The sequence below is a fragment of the Orcinus orca genome, chromosome 10, assembly GCF_937001465.1.
Source record: "Orcinus orca chromosome 10, mOrcOrc1.1, whole genome shotgun sequence".
Classification (NCBI taxonomy): Eukaryota; Metazoa; Chordata; class Mammalia; order Artiodactyla; family Delphinidae; genus Orcinus; species Orcinus orca.
In genome coordinates, this window is record NC_064568.1 from 11,455,287 (window position 1) to 11,469,806 (window position 14,520).

The 14,520-nt window shown below is 45.5% G+C and overlaps 1 protein-coding gene across 11 annotated transcripts in view; it reads right to left on the bottom strand.

Annotated features, from left to right (window-relative positions):
* ITPR1 (inositol 1,4,5-trisphosphate receptor type 1) overlaps positions 1–14,520 on the bottom strand; it is a 320,128-nt gene that overhangs the window by 38,169 nt on the left and 267,439 nt on the right. For 10 of the 11 annotated variants that reach the window (XM_049693591.1, XM_033437203.2, XM_049693588.1 and 7 more), the window contains 3 exons: positions 10,320–10,442; positions 4,761–4,936; positions 148–312 (listed from right to left, as the gene is read on the bottom strand). In XM_049693591.1, coding sequence (XP_049549548.1) covers positions 148–312; positions 4,761–4,936; positions 10,320–10,442 — 464 coding nt within the window. The remainder of the gene's footprint in view (positions 1–147; positions 313–4,760; positions 4,937–10,319; positions 10,443–14,520) is intronic. The other variant, XM_033437207.2, reaches the window with a different exon arrangement.

A 14,520-nucleotide genomic window follows, 5' to 3' on the forward strand; every position in this document is an offset into this window, starting at 1 on the left:
CCCCAAACGCTGCGTACAAGGCGGGCTACGACCTCGTAGACCAGGCACACCAGTCACCATGAAAAAGAGGGGTCCGTGAGGGGAGGAAGGACAGAGGATGCTCTCCTAGTTGCCCACATGTAAAATCTTTCAACACCAGCAACTCACCAGCAAACTGTAGAAGAATTCATGGACGAAGAGCCCCATGGCGCAGATCAGCAGATACAGCAAATGATAAAGGAACTCAACATCCAGAACCATGGCTCGGTAGCCTCTGGTGAATGTGCCACAGTTGCCCACAAAGCTCATCAGAAAGATGATTTTATTGCAGACCTGACAACAATGAGAGCAACAGTCAGATAAGCACGGACCACGTGCCGAACTCCAGACTCTTCACAAGAGCCGAGGGCAGTTTGCCCCCAGGCGTCTCTCGGCGCCTGTGCCCAAACAAAAGCTTCCTTTTGCACCCAGGGCCCACCGAAAGCGCCGAGAACTGTTCTGCGGATCAAAGTCATTTCATTACTTTGCTTTTCAGGCATATTGCAAGTTAACGTGACAGTCAAATAACTTCATGGGCAACACTAATCAAGTGGCATTTGTAAGTGACAAAAACAAAATTAACACATACTGAAATTATGATTTTCAAGATGAGATATGAATCATTTCTAACATCCTTCCATGAGTTAGTCAAACACAGAAGTCACCTCAATCCACGAACCCTGTGATCAGCATGATTAAAAGTGTTTTCTAACTTTCTGTTACATGCTACGCATTAGAGGGTTGCAATTTAATGAGAAGCAGCCAGTTCTTGTCATCCATTGCTCCTAATCTTACAGGGAAAGTGAGAATTCTCTTGGGGTGGGCAGGGGAAAGTAAGTGACTTCAGGATGAGTTCTATTCCCCTGCCCCCCTTTCTGGGAATAACTTTTTTTAAAACTTTTTTTGGTGATGAAAGTTAAACTTATTGTGGTATTCATTTTGTAATTGATATACATATCAAATCAAAATGTCATACACCTAAAACTAATATTATATGTCAATTACATCTCAATAAAAAGTTAAAAAACGATATATGAAAAGTATGTAACCTTATTAATAAGCAGAGAAATGTGATTTTCCCCATTTCTTCCTTTTCATAAACTCATATTTCATTGAAATAGTCATATATACATGGTAAAAGTAATAGCATTTTTTCCCAATAGCATAAAAGAGTATGAAGAATAAAGGAAGTCTCCCTCCCAACCTATACTATCAGATCCCCCCAACTCTCCAAGAAGACTAGTCTGATCCCCCAGAAGGAGCCACACTGGGACCTCGTAAAGTACCAACGCTTGGCCCTTCTTGGGTTGGGAGTAACTTCTGTTCTTCCTCTGGGGAGCCATCCCTTCCCATGTATCGGTCCTTGAGGTCTGGGTGGGGCTCCATCCTGGCCAGTCGGAATTATGGCAATCCCCTGGCAACGACTGGTTCACGGATAGGCACGTGACCAAATGGGGTCAATGACACCCACTGAGATCCTTCCTGGGACCGCAGCATAAGACAACTTTGTTCTTTACCCCTGACCTTGGACCTGACAGAAAGTGACCTCTGAGGCTGCTGGCATCCATCCTGCATTACCATGGAGCCCAAGGGTACCACCAGCGCAGAACCAAAAGAGAGGAACTGAGCCCTGACGCTACTGTCCAGCCTCCTGAATGCAGCCACACCTGAAGCCAGGCACTAGGATTCTCAGTCACATTCTCTCCTTTGCTTATATGAGCGTGGATTAGGTTTTCTGACCCCTGCAACTGAAGGCTGACCTACTGTATAACAGAGTCCCACCTCTGAGAGAAACCCCATGCCTGAAGTCTGCCTATAGCAACACGCTGCCAGAAAAACCTGAATCAGGAGAAAGGTGGAGAGAATGCGCTTCGGCTGCACTTGGTAAAACCGTCTCCTGCTACCCGAGCTAGCCTGGGCACAGGTGCTGCGGAAGCAGTGCCAGTTAATCTGGGGGGTCAGTGCAAGCGAGCTTCTCGGCAATCAGATAAGGGGGGAAGCCGACACCCAGGGAGAAGGTTCGGCTTTCTCAGACAGGCTAACCTTTCAATCCACCAGGTCGTTTTCCTCTAATATTCTAACTTTTCCCAGTGTAGGATCTTTTTTAGGGTGAGAAAGCATCATTCATTCTGAAAGAACTGTGTTGCTGGGGTTTCAGAGAGAAAAAAAAAAAAAGGGCCACGCTCTGCTCGACATTCCAGGACCTCACACAAGCCCAGGCACCTGCGGTATTAACAGAGCAGTCCACTTCACCTGAGTCCACTCTCCCCTTTAACTTCTGCCCCCGTTTTCTCTGTCGCTTCACCAGCAACTGTTGCCTATTCATGGTCTTAGCCTGCTGTCCCCACTTCCTACGGACCCCACTTTGGTTAGTGTCAGATGTGGCTTTTGGTCCCAGCTCTCTACTGCAGCGGCTCTCCCCACGTACCCAGGGATTCTCCAGGGCACACACGGCCGTCTTGCCCTGTCCACTCCTAGCACCCAACCCCAGCTCCTGCAGCACCCTTCTCACCACCGTCCCTGCACGTGGCTGCCAGGATACCACCCTGGGCTGCTTCCCCAGCTCTTAGATCTCCAACATTCCTTCGCTGTGTGTCCACAGCCGCTATTCCTTCTCCCATTGCTGCATATGACATTCCTCTTTTGTTATCCCCTCTGAGTAATTGTTTACTGTTTCAGCTTCCCCCCCATGCCCCCGAGCTAATGGTATTATGAATGGTCATTAATTATCCAAACACCAACTGACTTATGTTAAAGAGAAAACTATGGAATAACCAAAGGCCAGAGAAACAAAAGAATTAACTCACAGAAGACAACCTCTGAAATACTGAGTGTTTTTTCCTTTTATTTATTTGTTTCTCTGGTATTTCTTTCTTAAAAAGCTTCCTCTCACTGCAGGTGAAGCCTGTATTTCCTGCTTCAATGCTGATGTGGCTCTGTCACTCTGGTCATGGCCGATTTCCAAACATGAGGCCCAACATTAATAGCCTGTCTTGTTACCTCGAGCCCAGTGAGCCAACAGTTTTCGTCTATTTTCACCCTGAAAACCAGGTCTTGCGTGACTTCATTTTAGCTGGAGGCATCATTCTTCTCCCAGCCTCCCGTGACTAAAAATTTGGAGTTATACTTGCCTCCTTCATCACCCAGTCAAGACAGTGATACCTTCTTTGCCTGGAGAAAAGGACCCAGACCAAGCCCTGCACTAATTTCAGGCTTAAGGTTCAGACCCAGCACCCACCACGTGTCACTGTTCCCTCCGAAGCTCTGACATCTGTACCTTCCTTCTTCTCCGTTATGACCAAGACGCAGGCTCGTCACACGTAATTGAAAGCCCTGCTAGAGGCCCTAAGTGGTCCCCCAATCCCCTGCACAAATCCGTGTACATTCATGCCACTACCAAGGGAATTTTCTCAACCACTGAATTGCTCAAAAACCCTGAATCATTTCCCACTATTGGGAATAGAATTTCCCAACCTGTATTCTATACAACACTAATTCCAAGTGATACTTTACAAAAATGTGGGCAAATAAGTTCGGGAAACACAAATACCTGGTGTCCCTTTCTTACAGATTCATAACCCGTATCAGCATGTTAAAGTCTCAGAAATGCTGCCGTGGAAAACCTTTCATGTTGCTTAACCCAGCATTTCGCACATGGATTTGACCAAGGAACGCTCTTTTCACCTAAGATTTATCAACTTAGAACATGCTGCCCTGGAGGATGAAGCCCCAGTGCGTCTTCCTGAAATGCAGGGCCCAGGTTCCCTGTACAGGATCAGGCCCTACATATCAGTATGTGAGCCACAGAGGAGGCGAAGCGCGACGCGTGGCCATCTCCCGAGCAGGCCCGGGCTCCCCTCGCTGCTGTGGCCTGTGGGGAAGATGCTCTGCTCAACCCCTGCTTCCTGGCCCCACTGTCTCCAATCTTTAAGACAAAACTTCAGCCCTGTCCCCGTTCTCCCCTAGCGCCCTTGCCGCCTCTGCCATCTGAACAGCCACTGGGGGACACTTATGATTGCCCTCAATTACTGGATTCACCTTTTTTGCAGTATCACTTCCATTTCTGAACAGTGACCTCAGCTTCCTTATACACTCAGGGCAGAACCCTCTGGAAGGCAGTTTTAGATCCCCACATGTCCCAGTTCGTTCCTTTTTTTCAGCAGGAAACCTCTCCAATTTATGGCTTCATATCAGCTGCGTCCATTTCCTAGGAATTCCGCAGGTGGAGCTGGCATCTGCCCATCCACAGCGGTGAAAGAGCATTTCCAAATGTCACTACTTTGAGGTAACTCTCCTTGATTCTCTTCTTACCTCTCCACCTGCTCCATCTCTGTCAACAGTTCCTCTTGCTTCTCTGCGGTCCTCACCAGAAGTGGGTGCTGTGTTATTCCGTCATTTGACTTAACTGGCTAAAATCTCTCGTCCTAGCACACCTTTGACCTGATTGGCAAAACTAACCCAGATCTCAACTTCTCTCCCTTTGTCTGCCTAATTCTGAGAGGAATATTCCCTGAAAATGAGACTGTCGGTGCCCAGAGAGTACGTTAAAGAGGTTCACCGTCTTGTGACAAGGGGAAGACGGAGACGGCCACCTGCAGCTCTCCTTTGCTTCTGCTATTTTAACAGTTGACCCAGATAATATTTTTCTGCACCAGAAGCACAGGCCAAGATTCTGGGGAGGATGGAAGGCATTCCTACTTGTATGTAAACAAAAAAGTGGCGATGAAGGTATTCATACTTACGTTGAAAGCTCCCAGAAGAAACAACGTGGGTTGTAATCCGACCGAAAATATCAACCGGAGAATTGTGGAAGCGATTAAGGCCCGGATGCCGTGGGGCTTGGGGAGGGCAATGACAATGGCCAGAGATATGAGCATGGCTGTCCACAGCAGCCCTGACCAGTGTGGCTCCAGGGTTCCTGGAAAGACAAGGCAGGGCTCTCAGAGATCAGAGCTTTCACCGGGTACAGGCGACAGACCAAAACAGGTTTAACGTCATTTTCTTCAACCACGTCTCTGGCCTTGTATGTCCCAACCCTCACGTCCAGTTCTCTGCCCCAGACGTAACCAATCACATCCATGTTTTCTTACCTGCAAGCCTTCTACTGATACATGTTCCTTCTACCTGGGAAATTCTCTCCCTTTCCCATTCATGTTAATTCTTAGCTTAGATGTCACCTCTCCTAGGAAGTCTCCTCCTCACAAAACATGCCAGGTGCTCCTTCCTTCTCTGATTCTTGTACCCCTGGTCATCCCTATGGGACACTGTTCTCTAGCGGTCACTGCCCCCTCCCTAAACCCCATCCCCACCAAGACTCCAAATTCCCCAAGGGAAGCACTGGGCACCCAGTAGGCACCCATCAAATGAGTTTGTTCCATGAGCAGAACTCATACATGTGTCACACTTCACTCTTAGGGGAGGCAAGCTGGAAGAATAAACTTCTAATTTCTATTAAAAGCATGCTTAGGAGAAGTGCAGGTCCCCTGCCTGCATCAAATTTCTTCAAGGCAAGGAGGAAAGCGACTTCCGTATCATTAGCATCATCCTACAATTAGATTATCCTTGTAGTCAAAGAGCTTATACCAGTTTTTGTCATCTCTTGCTATTGCAAGTTCTATTTAGAGTGTCCCACGAGACGGCTTGGTTATGTAACATGAGCCAACAGGGCTAAAAATAAGGTTCTGCAAAACACTCATTAAAAAAAAAAAAAAACACCCCTATTTCAAACGCTGTCACGTTTTGACTTTCCTTCAGATGTAAACAAGTAGCACTACATGATTAAGGCCACTTACATAAAGAAGTTTCGATTCTCCAGAACTGCTGGGACTGAAGCACCACCAGGGAAAGAGACGCCCCGGCAGGTTCCAGCTCTTCCACGAGCCTGCTGGCTGCCCTAGTTCATTTCGTCCACACCTGCTGAGACTCACTTTCTCTCTGAAAACTGTCCCCCTAACCCCAGCCACCTACCTCTTCCCTTTGGATAGCCTTCAAAGGTAAACCTGATTCGGAATGGGCGCCAAAAGGCAGAAGCTTCTCAGAAATCCAGGAAGAGGTGCATGCTGGGGCCTAGGTGTCCCTTGCTGTGCATTTAACAGCTGTTAGATATTGTATGAAGCCATTTACGCTGATTATCATTTACTTAACCCTCTTGATCACCCTGTGAGGTTGCTGTTATCATCTCCATTTTACTCCAGAGGAAACGGAATCTTGGGTTACGTATCTTGCCTAAGGTGACACAGCACATACCAGGAGTATATACGCCCCTGGAGGAATGGGCCTTAACGATCATTAAAAAAAAAAAAAAAATCCATCCGTTTTAAGTGCACACTTCGATGACTTCTGGCAGTGTATACAGTCATATGACCTCATGTAACTGCCAACACAATCAAGATATAAACAACTTTATCACCCTAAGAGGTTTCCTTGTGCCCTTTGCAACTGATGCCTCCCCCCATCTCCAATGCCAGGCAAATACGGACCTGCTTTCTACCACTGTAGCTTTGCATTTTCCAGAATTTCATGAAATGAGAAAAATAATCATATTTGTAGGCAGTCTTTTTAATTCTTTCGCTTAACAAAATTTTTAAGATCCATTCAGGTTATTGTGTATATTAATAGTTTGTTCTCTCTATTGCTGAGTAGTATTCCGTAATATGAATACACCACCACTGATTTATCCACTTAACAATTAATGGATATGTGGGTTATTTCCAGTTTGGAGTTGCTACAAATAACGCTACTGGAAACAACCAAGTACAAATCTTGGGGTAGGTGTATGTTCTCACTTCTCTTGGACAAAAACATGAAAGTAGATTTTGGGACCCTAAGGACATGCTTAACTTTAGAAGACCTAACCATACTGTTTTCCAAACTGATGGTACCATTTTCCCTTCCCATCAGTAATATATGGGAGTTCCACTTGCTCCACATCGTCACCAATACTTGGTATCGTCAGTTTTTCTAATTTTAGCCATTCTAGTAGGTTTCTAGTAACATGTCATGGTGGTTTTCATTTGCATTTCTCTAATAACTACTGATGTTGAATATCTTTTTCTGTGCTTCTTGGCCATTCATATGTCTTTTTTTGTGTGAAGTAACTGATCAAATCTTCTTCCCACTGTTTTAATTGGGTAATCTTTTTATTGTTGAGTTGTAAGAGTTCTTTATATATTCTGGATATAAGCCTTTTGTCTGATGTATGATTTGTAAGTATCTTCTCCCAGCCTGTGGCTTGCCTTTCATTTTCTTAAGCACTTGATTATCATAAACTGCTCTTAAGAGCTCAGTGTAATAAATGTGACCAGTACAACACATGTACTCAAATCCTGAAGGGGACAATATAAAAACCTGCTGTCTTCCCACTATAAAAACAGAGGTGATAATTAATGCTAGATTCCAAATAAACAATTATAGAAATACTTCTTTGAGACAACTGGAGAAACATGAATATGGACAAGCTATGACATGATTTACTGTTAGTTTTGTTAGATATGATAATGGTATGGTGATTATACACATTTTAAAATATTCTTAGAAGTTAGAGATGCACAGTGAAATATCTATGGGCAAAATGACAAGATGTCAAGACTTCTTTAAAATTTTGCAGAAAATACAGTAGGAGTATAAATGAAACAAAATTGGCAAAATGTTGGTAATTGTTAAAGCTGGGCTTATGGGTATATGGCAGTTTATTATACTGTTCTTTCTACTTGTGTATATATTTGAAAATTTCAACAGTAAGAAAGTTTAAAAAGTAGTACTTTATGTGCTTTAATCATCATGCCATGTTTACAAATTCAGTATGAAACCTGAAGATGCCCAATTTTCATGCTGTTCAAAGACGCTGTGACTCATCAGTTCTGAAATAAAGGGGGAAAATGATACTTCTAAAAAGGAGCTTTTAAGGCCACAGTGTCCTTGGCAGCCACAAGCCTTGGAAGTCACAGAGTCACGTCGGCACACAGAGCAAGGTCGTTACACACCTCAAAGAGGGACATTTTGGAAATCCTGGTTTCAGGATTCAATGAGCACAAATATTGCTCTCAAAGAAATACTTTCAGGTAACCAATCAGATTTTGTTTCTAGACCGGGCTAACACAACCCTCCTCTTGAAGATGGTCAACAGTGACTATAGAAGATGCCCCCAACACATCTTCCAAAAGAAAAAAGTAAATCCCTCTGAGTGAGTGGATGTGTTTGAGGTGATCTCAGTCACTGCATAATGGAAAGGGCTTCCTTAGGTCGGATCAACCTTGTTCTCTCCAAGGACATCTAATTACGTTTTCTGTTGAGTCTATCTGCATGAAGTTCTAAAGCCAATGCTGCCAAAAAAGAAAGCCTGGACTTCTACAGATCAGCCAGGGGTGATGTCACCTTGAGTGCCACCACTGTAAAGATGGAAGGACCTTTGAGAATCATTGCATCCAGTAGTTCTTGAACTCGGATGGGCAAGAAACAGGATGCTCCAGAGATCCTGACTAGGTCAGCAACTATCTTCTCCTGACCTCTACAGGAATTTCTAAATCCACACCTAGGTTTCACAACTACTGGCTCCATTTAAGCACCTCTTAAAAGAGAGGATAAGGAGAACTAATTGAAGTGGCTGACCCGGAGTCACGTGGCAGGCGAGTGGCAGAGCCAGGCCTAGACACGAAGTCTGGACTTTGTAAATCTAGCTGCTCCACTGGATGAGGCTTATCATGGAAGAGGAGAGAGGTGTCAATGAACTGTCCCCAGCACTGGCCTCAAAACTGCCACAAGGGACCAGTGAAGAAAATGGCCAAGATACAGTAAAAAAAAAAAAAAAAAATCAATTTTAAATATTTTTAAAGAAGTGGAGGGTAAAACGAAAACACATCCAAAGTAATAGTTGAAGAATCTGCTATGATGTGCACAACAGCTCCCCAGAGGTGAAAAGAGGCCTGGGCTCTGTCCCCTCCACCTAAGCCCTGGGTTGACCACGTTGCGCTCTTACCTCTGCTGACTGGCACCCTGGTGAAGGCAGACATTCCCCCCAGGGGCAACACCCTGCAGCCCTGTGGACCTGCCCAACGTTGCAGCCAAGGACACTTATGATTCCTGATATTGCATTTTAAAGGAAAATGCCCCTTGGGCTGGTGTTTAAGGTACGGCTTTTGGGGGGAAAAACATCACTTAAATGGAGCCTTCAACATAGCTTCAGGCCAAACAGAAAAGCTAACGCCTCAAATGAGTAAGTTAGACACATCACAGAACATATGACCACTTTCAAATCTGACCTTAAACTTACTTCCATTACGTTTGTGACATCTGCATTATTAAATCCAGAGCCGAGCCTGGAATTTACCTCTGCGCTGTTTCTGTTTTTTTTTGGTCTTACTTTTGGGCTCTTCATCCCATTATGTTTCACACAAGGTGGCTCCTGGCAGGTTGTGACATACATACGGGAGGTGATCTGCCAAAAAGCTCTGATGAGAAATTGAGCTGAAAAGCAGGCCTCCCAGGAGGCTGTAGCAGGTGTCAGGAAAGTAGGCCGTAGATGTTTAATAGAAGAGGAGCTTCCGCCAACCCCCAGAACCCCACACGCGTAAATGTCTCCAGAGAGCCGTCACGCAAACCGAGGAGCCCCAAACAGAAAAATGCACCTCCTGAACGGCTTGCCTTTCTCAGCAAAACGTGCAGAATGTGCATACAGATGACTGGAAGGAGACGGTGCTGGGGGAAACCCAGCAAGACCATGGACAGCACGTTTCGTTACGTGAATAAGGGCACGTAGCTCTTAACAGACTAAAGTGCCAAGGATGTGCCGTCTGCAGTCACTCAAGCCCTGCCTCACCCTACCTCTTGTCAAAAAAAAAAAAAATCCAGAGATTTCCTACAAATTCTTTAGTCTGAAATCAATTTCACAAGTATGGCATGGGAAAAACACATCTACTGGACTGAGCATCAAAATACCTACGTGCTGGGGTTAGCTCGGTCGCTGACTGGCTGTGTGACTTTGGCTGAATCTCTCAGCTTCTCTGACAGTTTCCCAACATATAAAACAAGGAGGCTGACTAAGATGAACCCTTACAGATTTAATACAGTAAATAGCTTCTTCTCTTTCTTTCCTGGCAAATAAATACGGACACACAATTTGTATTATTTCAAGTTAGATTTAAAAATAAACCCGTGGTAAAAGCTACACTCTCATTTTGTCTGAAAATGGGTAACTGGGATCCCATAACTTGCACCAGTACTTCCAGGGATCACGTTTAAGATGCAAGTCACAGCCTTCCTGCTGCCTCTGGAATTTTCCTTGAAATTAAAGATATGGATGGTACCTCCTCGGACTCCTTTAAATGGGTAGAAAAAGGCCACAAGCAGATTCATCAGGACAGCCAGGTTGAATGAAATGCTGCTCCAGAAAGACATGTTGCGGGCACACCAATACAGAACGGGCTGGGCTGTGGAAACAAGGACAGAGCCCCGTGAGGTTCAAGACTGCAAGCCAGAACGCTGGGAATCCACACGGCCCTCCCGCTCCGCCCCTACAAGTCCACTTTTGTTCCCAGTTTTTACCACAACAGTAAAAACGATCGTTTGTTTTGAAGGTGACTCATAGGCTCAGAACGACACCAGATTGGTTTGTTTCTGTTTGGAGTACTTACTGGAACAGAAGATGTATTGGGGGCTAAGGAGGAGAAGAAAGGGGAAAAGTTGGAGCATCTAAAAACCCTGCATGCCCCTGTCAACACCATCAGTTATGGAATCTTGGGGGTTATCCAGGGTTCACGTGCCGAGTCCTCAGTTCCCCCTGGGGCGCTGGGACTGGATGAGATGCCTAAGGAGAGCTGAAAATTCAATGAGACTTTGAGAAGTGGGGGGCACTGGTTGGGGTGGGGGGACACACAGCATTCAGAGTTGGCCCAGCTGGGCCCCAGGCTAGGAACAACGTTACCTCTTCCACACTCTTCCCTTGCTCGAAATTCTTCACCAACTCACTGGTGACTAAAAGCAAGATAATGATCCCTTTCCTAAAACCAGGTCATCTGCCAACTAGGAGTGGGAGTTCTGCCTGGACGGTCAGCAGTGGAGCTCCCATTTGCAAAGGCTACGGTAGAGAAAGGATGTGGAACCAAAGCCCTCACAAAGGGCGAGAGACCCTGTAGGCAGTGCTGCCATCTTAATCCGTTGTTACCGACAGGTGACACCGCACTGGCTGCATCTCAGCATTAGGAGAACAAGCCGGTGACCACACTGTGTGCACTGCTGCATCCTTTTCCTCTGAACTCTGCAGTGGTGCCTTACGCTTAGGATGATGGCAGGAATAATTTCCATCTCCAGGCCAGAGGCAAAGTTTCCAAAAGACAGTCTCATTCAACATTATCCTCCTCCAAAGAAAAGTGTGGAGTATGTGAAAATGGATCTCTAGCATGTTATTTCTCTCTGCCAATGAAGTCATCATTTAACTTTAGGACAGCCGCCAGGGACACATCCAATGACTCTCGAACGATGCCTATAGCAGTAGCCAAGCCTCTGGAAACTTCTATCCAAAATAAAGTTATGGCATAATTAAACAGAGCCCTGGATAAGTTAATAACTGCTCATCTCATGTTTGCACTTTTTAAGAGGCCATGTTTCCAAACTGTAGAGTTTTAGAGCTATAAGCATCATCTAGTTTAAAAGATCTCATTTTATGGATGAGGGAAACTGAGGCCCAGCAGAGGATGGAAGGCATGGAGATCTCATTCCCCAGCTCAGAGACCTGCTGGGCTCAGTGACAGGGACAAAGTTAAGCGGCTCATGTCACCATTCAATGGAGGAGCCGACCAGGAGTCAGTCCCACCTATAGTTAATGAATGACTTTTTCATAAGTTAATTGCCAAAGCAAATTTAAGATGAGAAATCACCCGTTCTGTAGACAATGGCTATTGGTGTTTCTTCTGGGACTGAAGCCCATTTCTGATCTGAATATGAAAACTCCAGAGAGCACAGAAGAGACACATGGCAAGGATGGCAAAGGGCTGAAAACTGTTGAAGTTGAGTGAGGGTTTCATGGGAATTTACAAAATCCTCCCCACATCAGTGTATGTGTAACAGGCTCATGAGAAGTTAAAAGACAAAAAGGCAGGAAATGGCAGGGCTCAGTGATGGGTAAGCCAGAATTCCCTTCAGAGCAGCTCTCAATACTAAGTGTGAGAGTAGCTGGTCTTCAACTATGGTCTTCAACGATGGTCTTCAACTATGGCAGACAGCTCACAAATCTTACTTTTATAAAACTAACACTGTACTTAAATGGTGGTGTCACTCTGAATATGAACAAACATTCCGTCCTTCAAGTCAACCGGGTATCTACGCAGGTACAAGAAGACAGGGTGCCACGACCCCAGATGGGCAGGGCGATTTAAATAACTGCACCTGGGGCACCTCTTGGCAACCCTCCTCCCTAGCTTGTTTGCTTGGTTTTAAGGAACTGGGGCTTGCTTGAGGACTTGGACTCCATGTGCATGTAGCAAGAGAATTTCCCACTCTACTCTGATGTGTGTAATAACCATGACGGTAAACGCCACGCAATACCACATAACAAAGGGTCAGCATATGCAACTCTGCCTCAATTTCCTCTCACTATCTTCTAGTTTTCCTAGCCCAGAGTTTTCTCTTCACTGGGGCCAGGATCTTCAGGAGAAGGTGTCAGAGAGGCACAGTGGACAGAGGATGTGAATGCACAGAATGGGTGTGTGTGTGTGTGTGTGTGTGTGTGTGTGTGTGTGTGTGTGTGTGTGTGTTGAGGAGAGCAGGGAAGAGGGTTTCAAGAGAGCACAGGACCTCAGTATCTTAATACTTGCAGAAGAAAAGATGAAGCAATCCGAGTCTCAGACAGACCTTACTGTGTACCTGAGCCCTAGCTACAGATTCTCCAAAGCACAGATGATTCTCTGTGATACTTTCAGGAAAAGGAAGAGGAGCTTCATGAATAAGCCAGAGAAATCTTTTCTGCAGACTTATTAGAAGAGGAATAAGCTACATAGAGAAGAAAATATATTTCATTTTAATTGCACTTCTGAGTACATCTCTCCCCTTCCTAAATATGCAAATCATGTTTAATTCCGTTATTACTTTCAATTTTTCTCTTACCAGCAGAAAGCTATGAAGCCAATTAAAATCTCTCAGTTGACAGCCATAGCTGTGTTTAAGCTTCACTGAAACAAAAACTGTTTTTGAAACAAAGACAGACTTAGTAAGAGAAGGTATTAGCTACAATGCAACATAAATCTTGGAATGATGAGATGGCCATTCTGCAATCAATCAAACAATCAGGTAGTCTTAATTCCCCACTTTATAGGTGAGGGCCTAGAAGAAGTTAAGTCATCTGCCCAGAGCCACAGAGTCAGGGAGTGGCAGAAGGAGCATGGAATTCAGATCGCCCACCTCTTGGGGCTGAGGTCTTCCTATTATGCCAGGCTGATGACAACATCTCAGGGATGACAAGGTATCTCACCTCATCATAAAAGGTGAAAAACCTTTCTTTCAGTTCATAAGCCCCACTGGAGAGCCTATTTTATATACCTATTTGATAACACAATTCTGAGAGAATGAATGTATCTGACCAGTCTTAGTACTTAGTAGACCCATACATTTGGTAAGGGTGAAATCACCATTTTAATAACTAGTTTGGAGGTTTGGATACACGAATTCAGGATCATCCCCTAAAGTTGGAATTATGGACTATTTCAGTGAAGAGCAAAATCAACAAATAAGAGGACGGTGCCTTCTATTTCATGGAACAGCTGAAAACACAAGAGTACACGACGGATGGGGTCTATGTCTACCTTTCTGGGTGTCTTTTTTATCCTACTGCCCAAGCATGGTGCTGTGTAGACATTCAACACTACTCACGATGCTTCAGCGGGAGGAGCTTGGGTCAAGCCCACAGCGGCTATGAGGACACACAGAGAGTGGGGCAGCTTGTCCTCTAGGTCTTCTGAGGGCCACACCAAGGAGGACACGCCCCTGTTCTGCTAAAGGTGGTCCAGACACCAAGCATGGGGCTGGGTGAGGAATGGGTTGGCTCAGCAAAACATATGATAATGATTTAAAGTGCCGGACGATGAGGTGCCCCTTAGAGATCAGGGAGGATGGAGTGGGGGTGAGGTGAGAACAGCGCCTCCTGGCCAGCCTGCTTGCACAAGCCCCTCTGACACCAACCGAATCTGGGGAGGCAGGGAGCAAAGCAGTGCAGTGGAAGCAGCAGAGGAGGCTAGTCTGTGCCAGCCCAGGCTGGTAGGGGCGGAAGAGGACAAAAGCGTCCAGAAACTGACCTCTAGCCCAGCTTCCCCTCACCGCAGCAGGAGCCCCAGTGATCACAACTGCAGCTGGAATCCAGGATTTCAAATAAAAATCCTGGCTCCTGACTAACAGACAGGAATAAAGCACCATCCTCTCTAAGTGGGTCGTAACAGTTGGTGCCTAGCGTACTGTCGGTACCGCAGGATCACGTTAAAACCCTAATGAAAACCGGGCGCGGAGAAGCCTTCTGGGAAA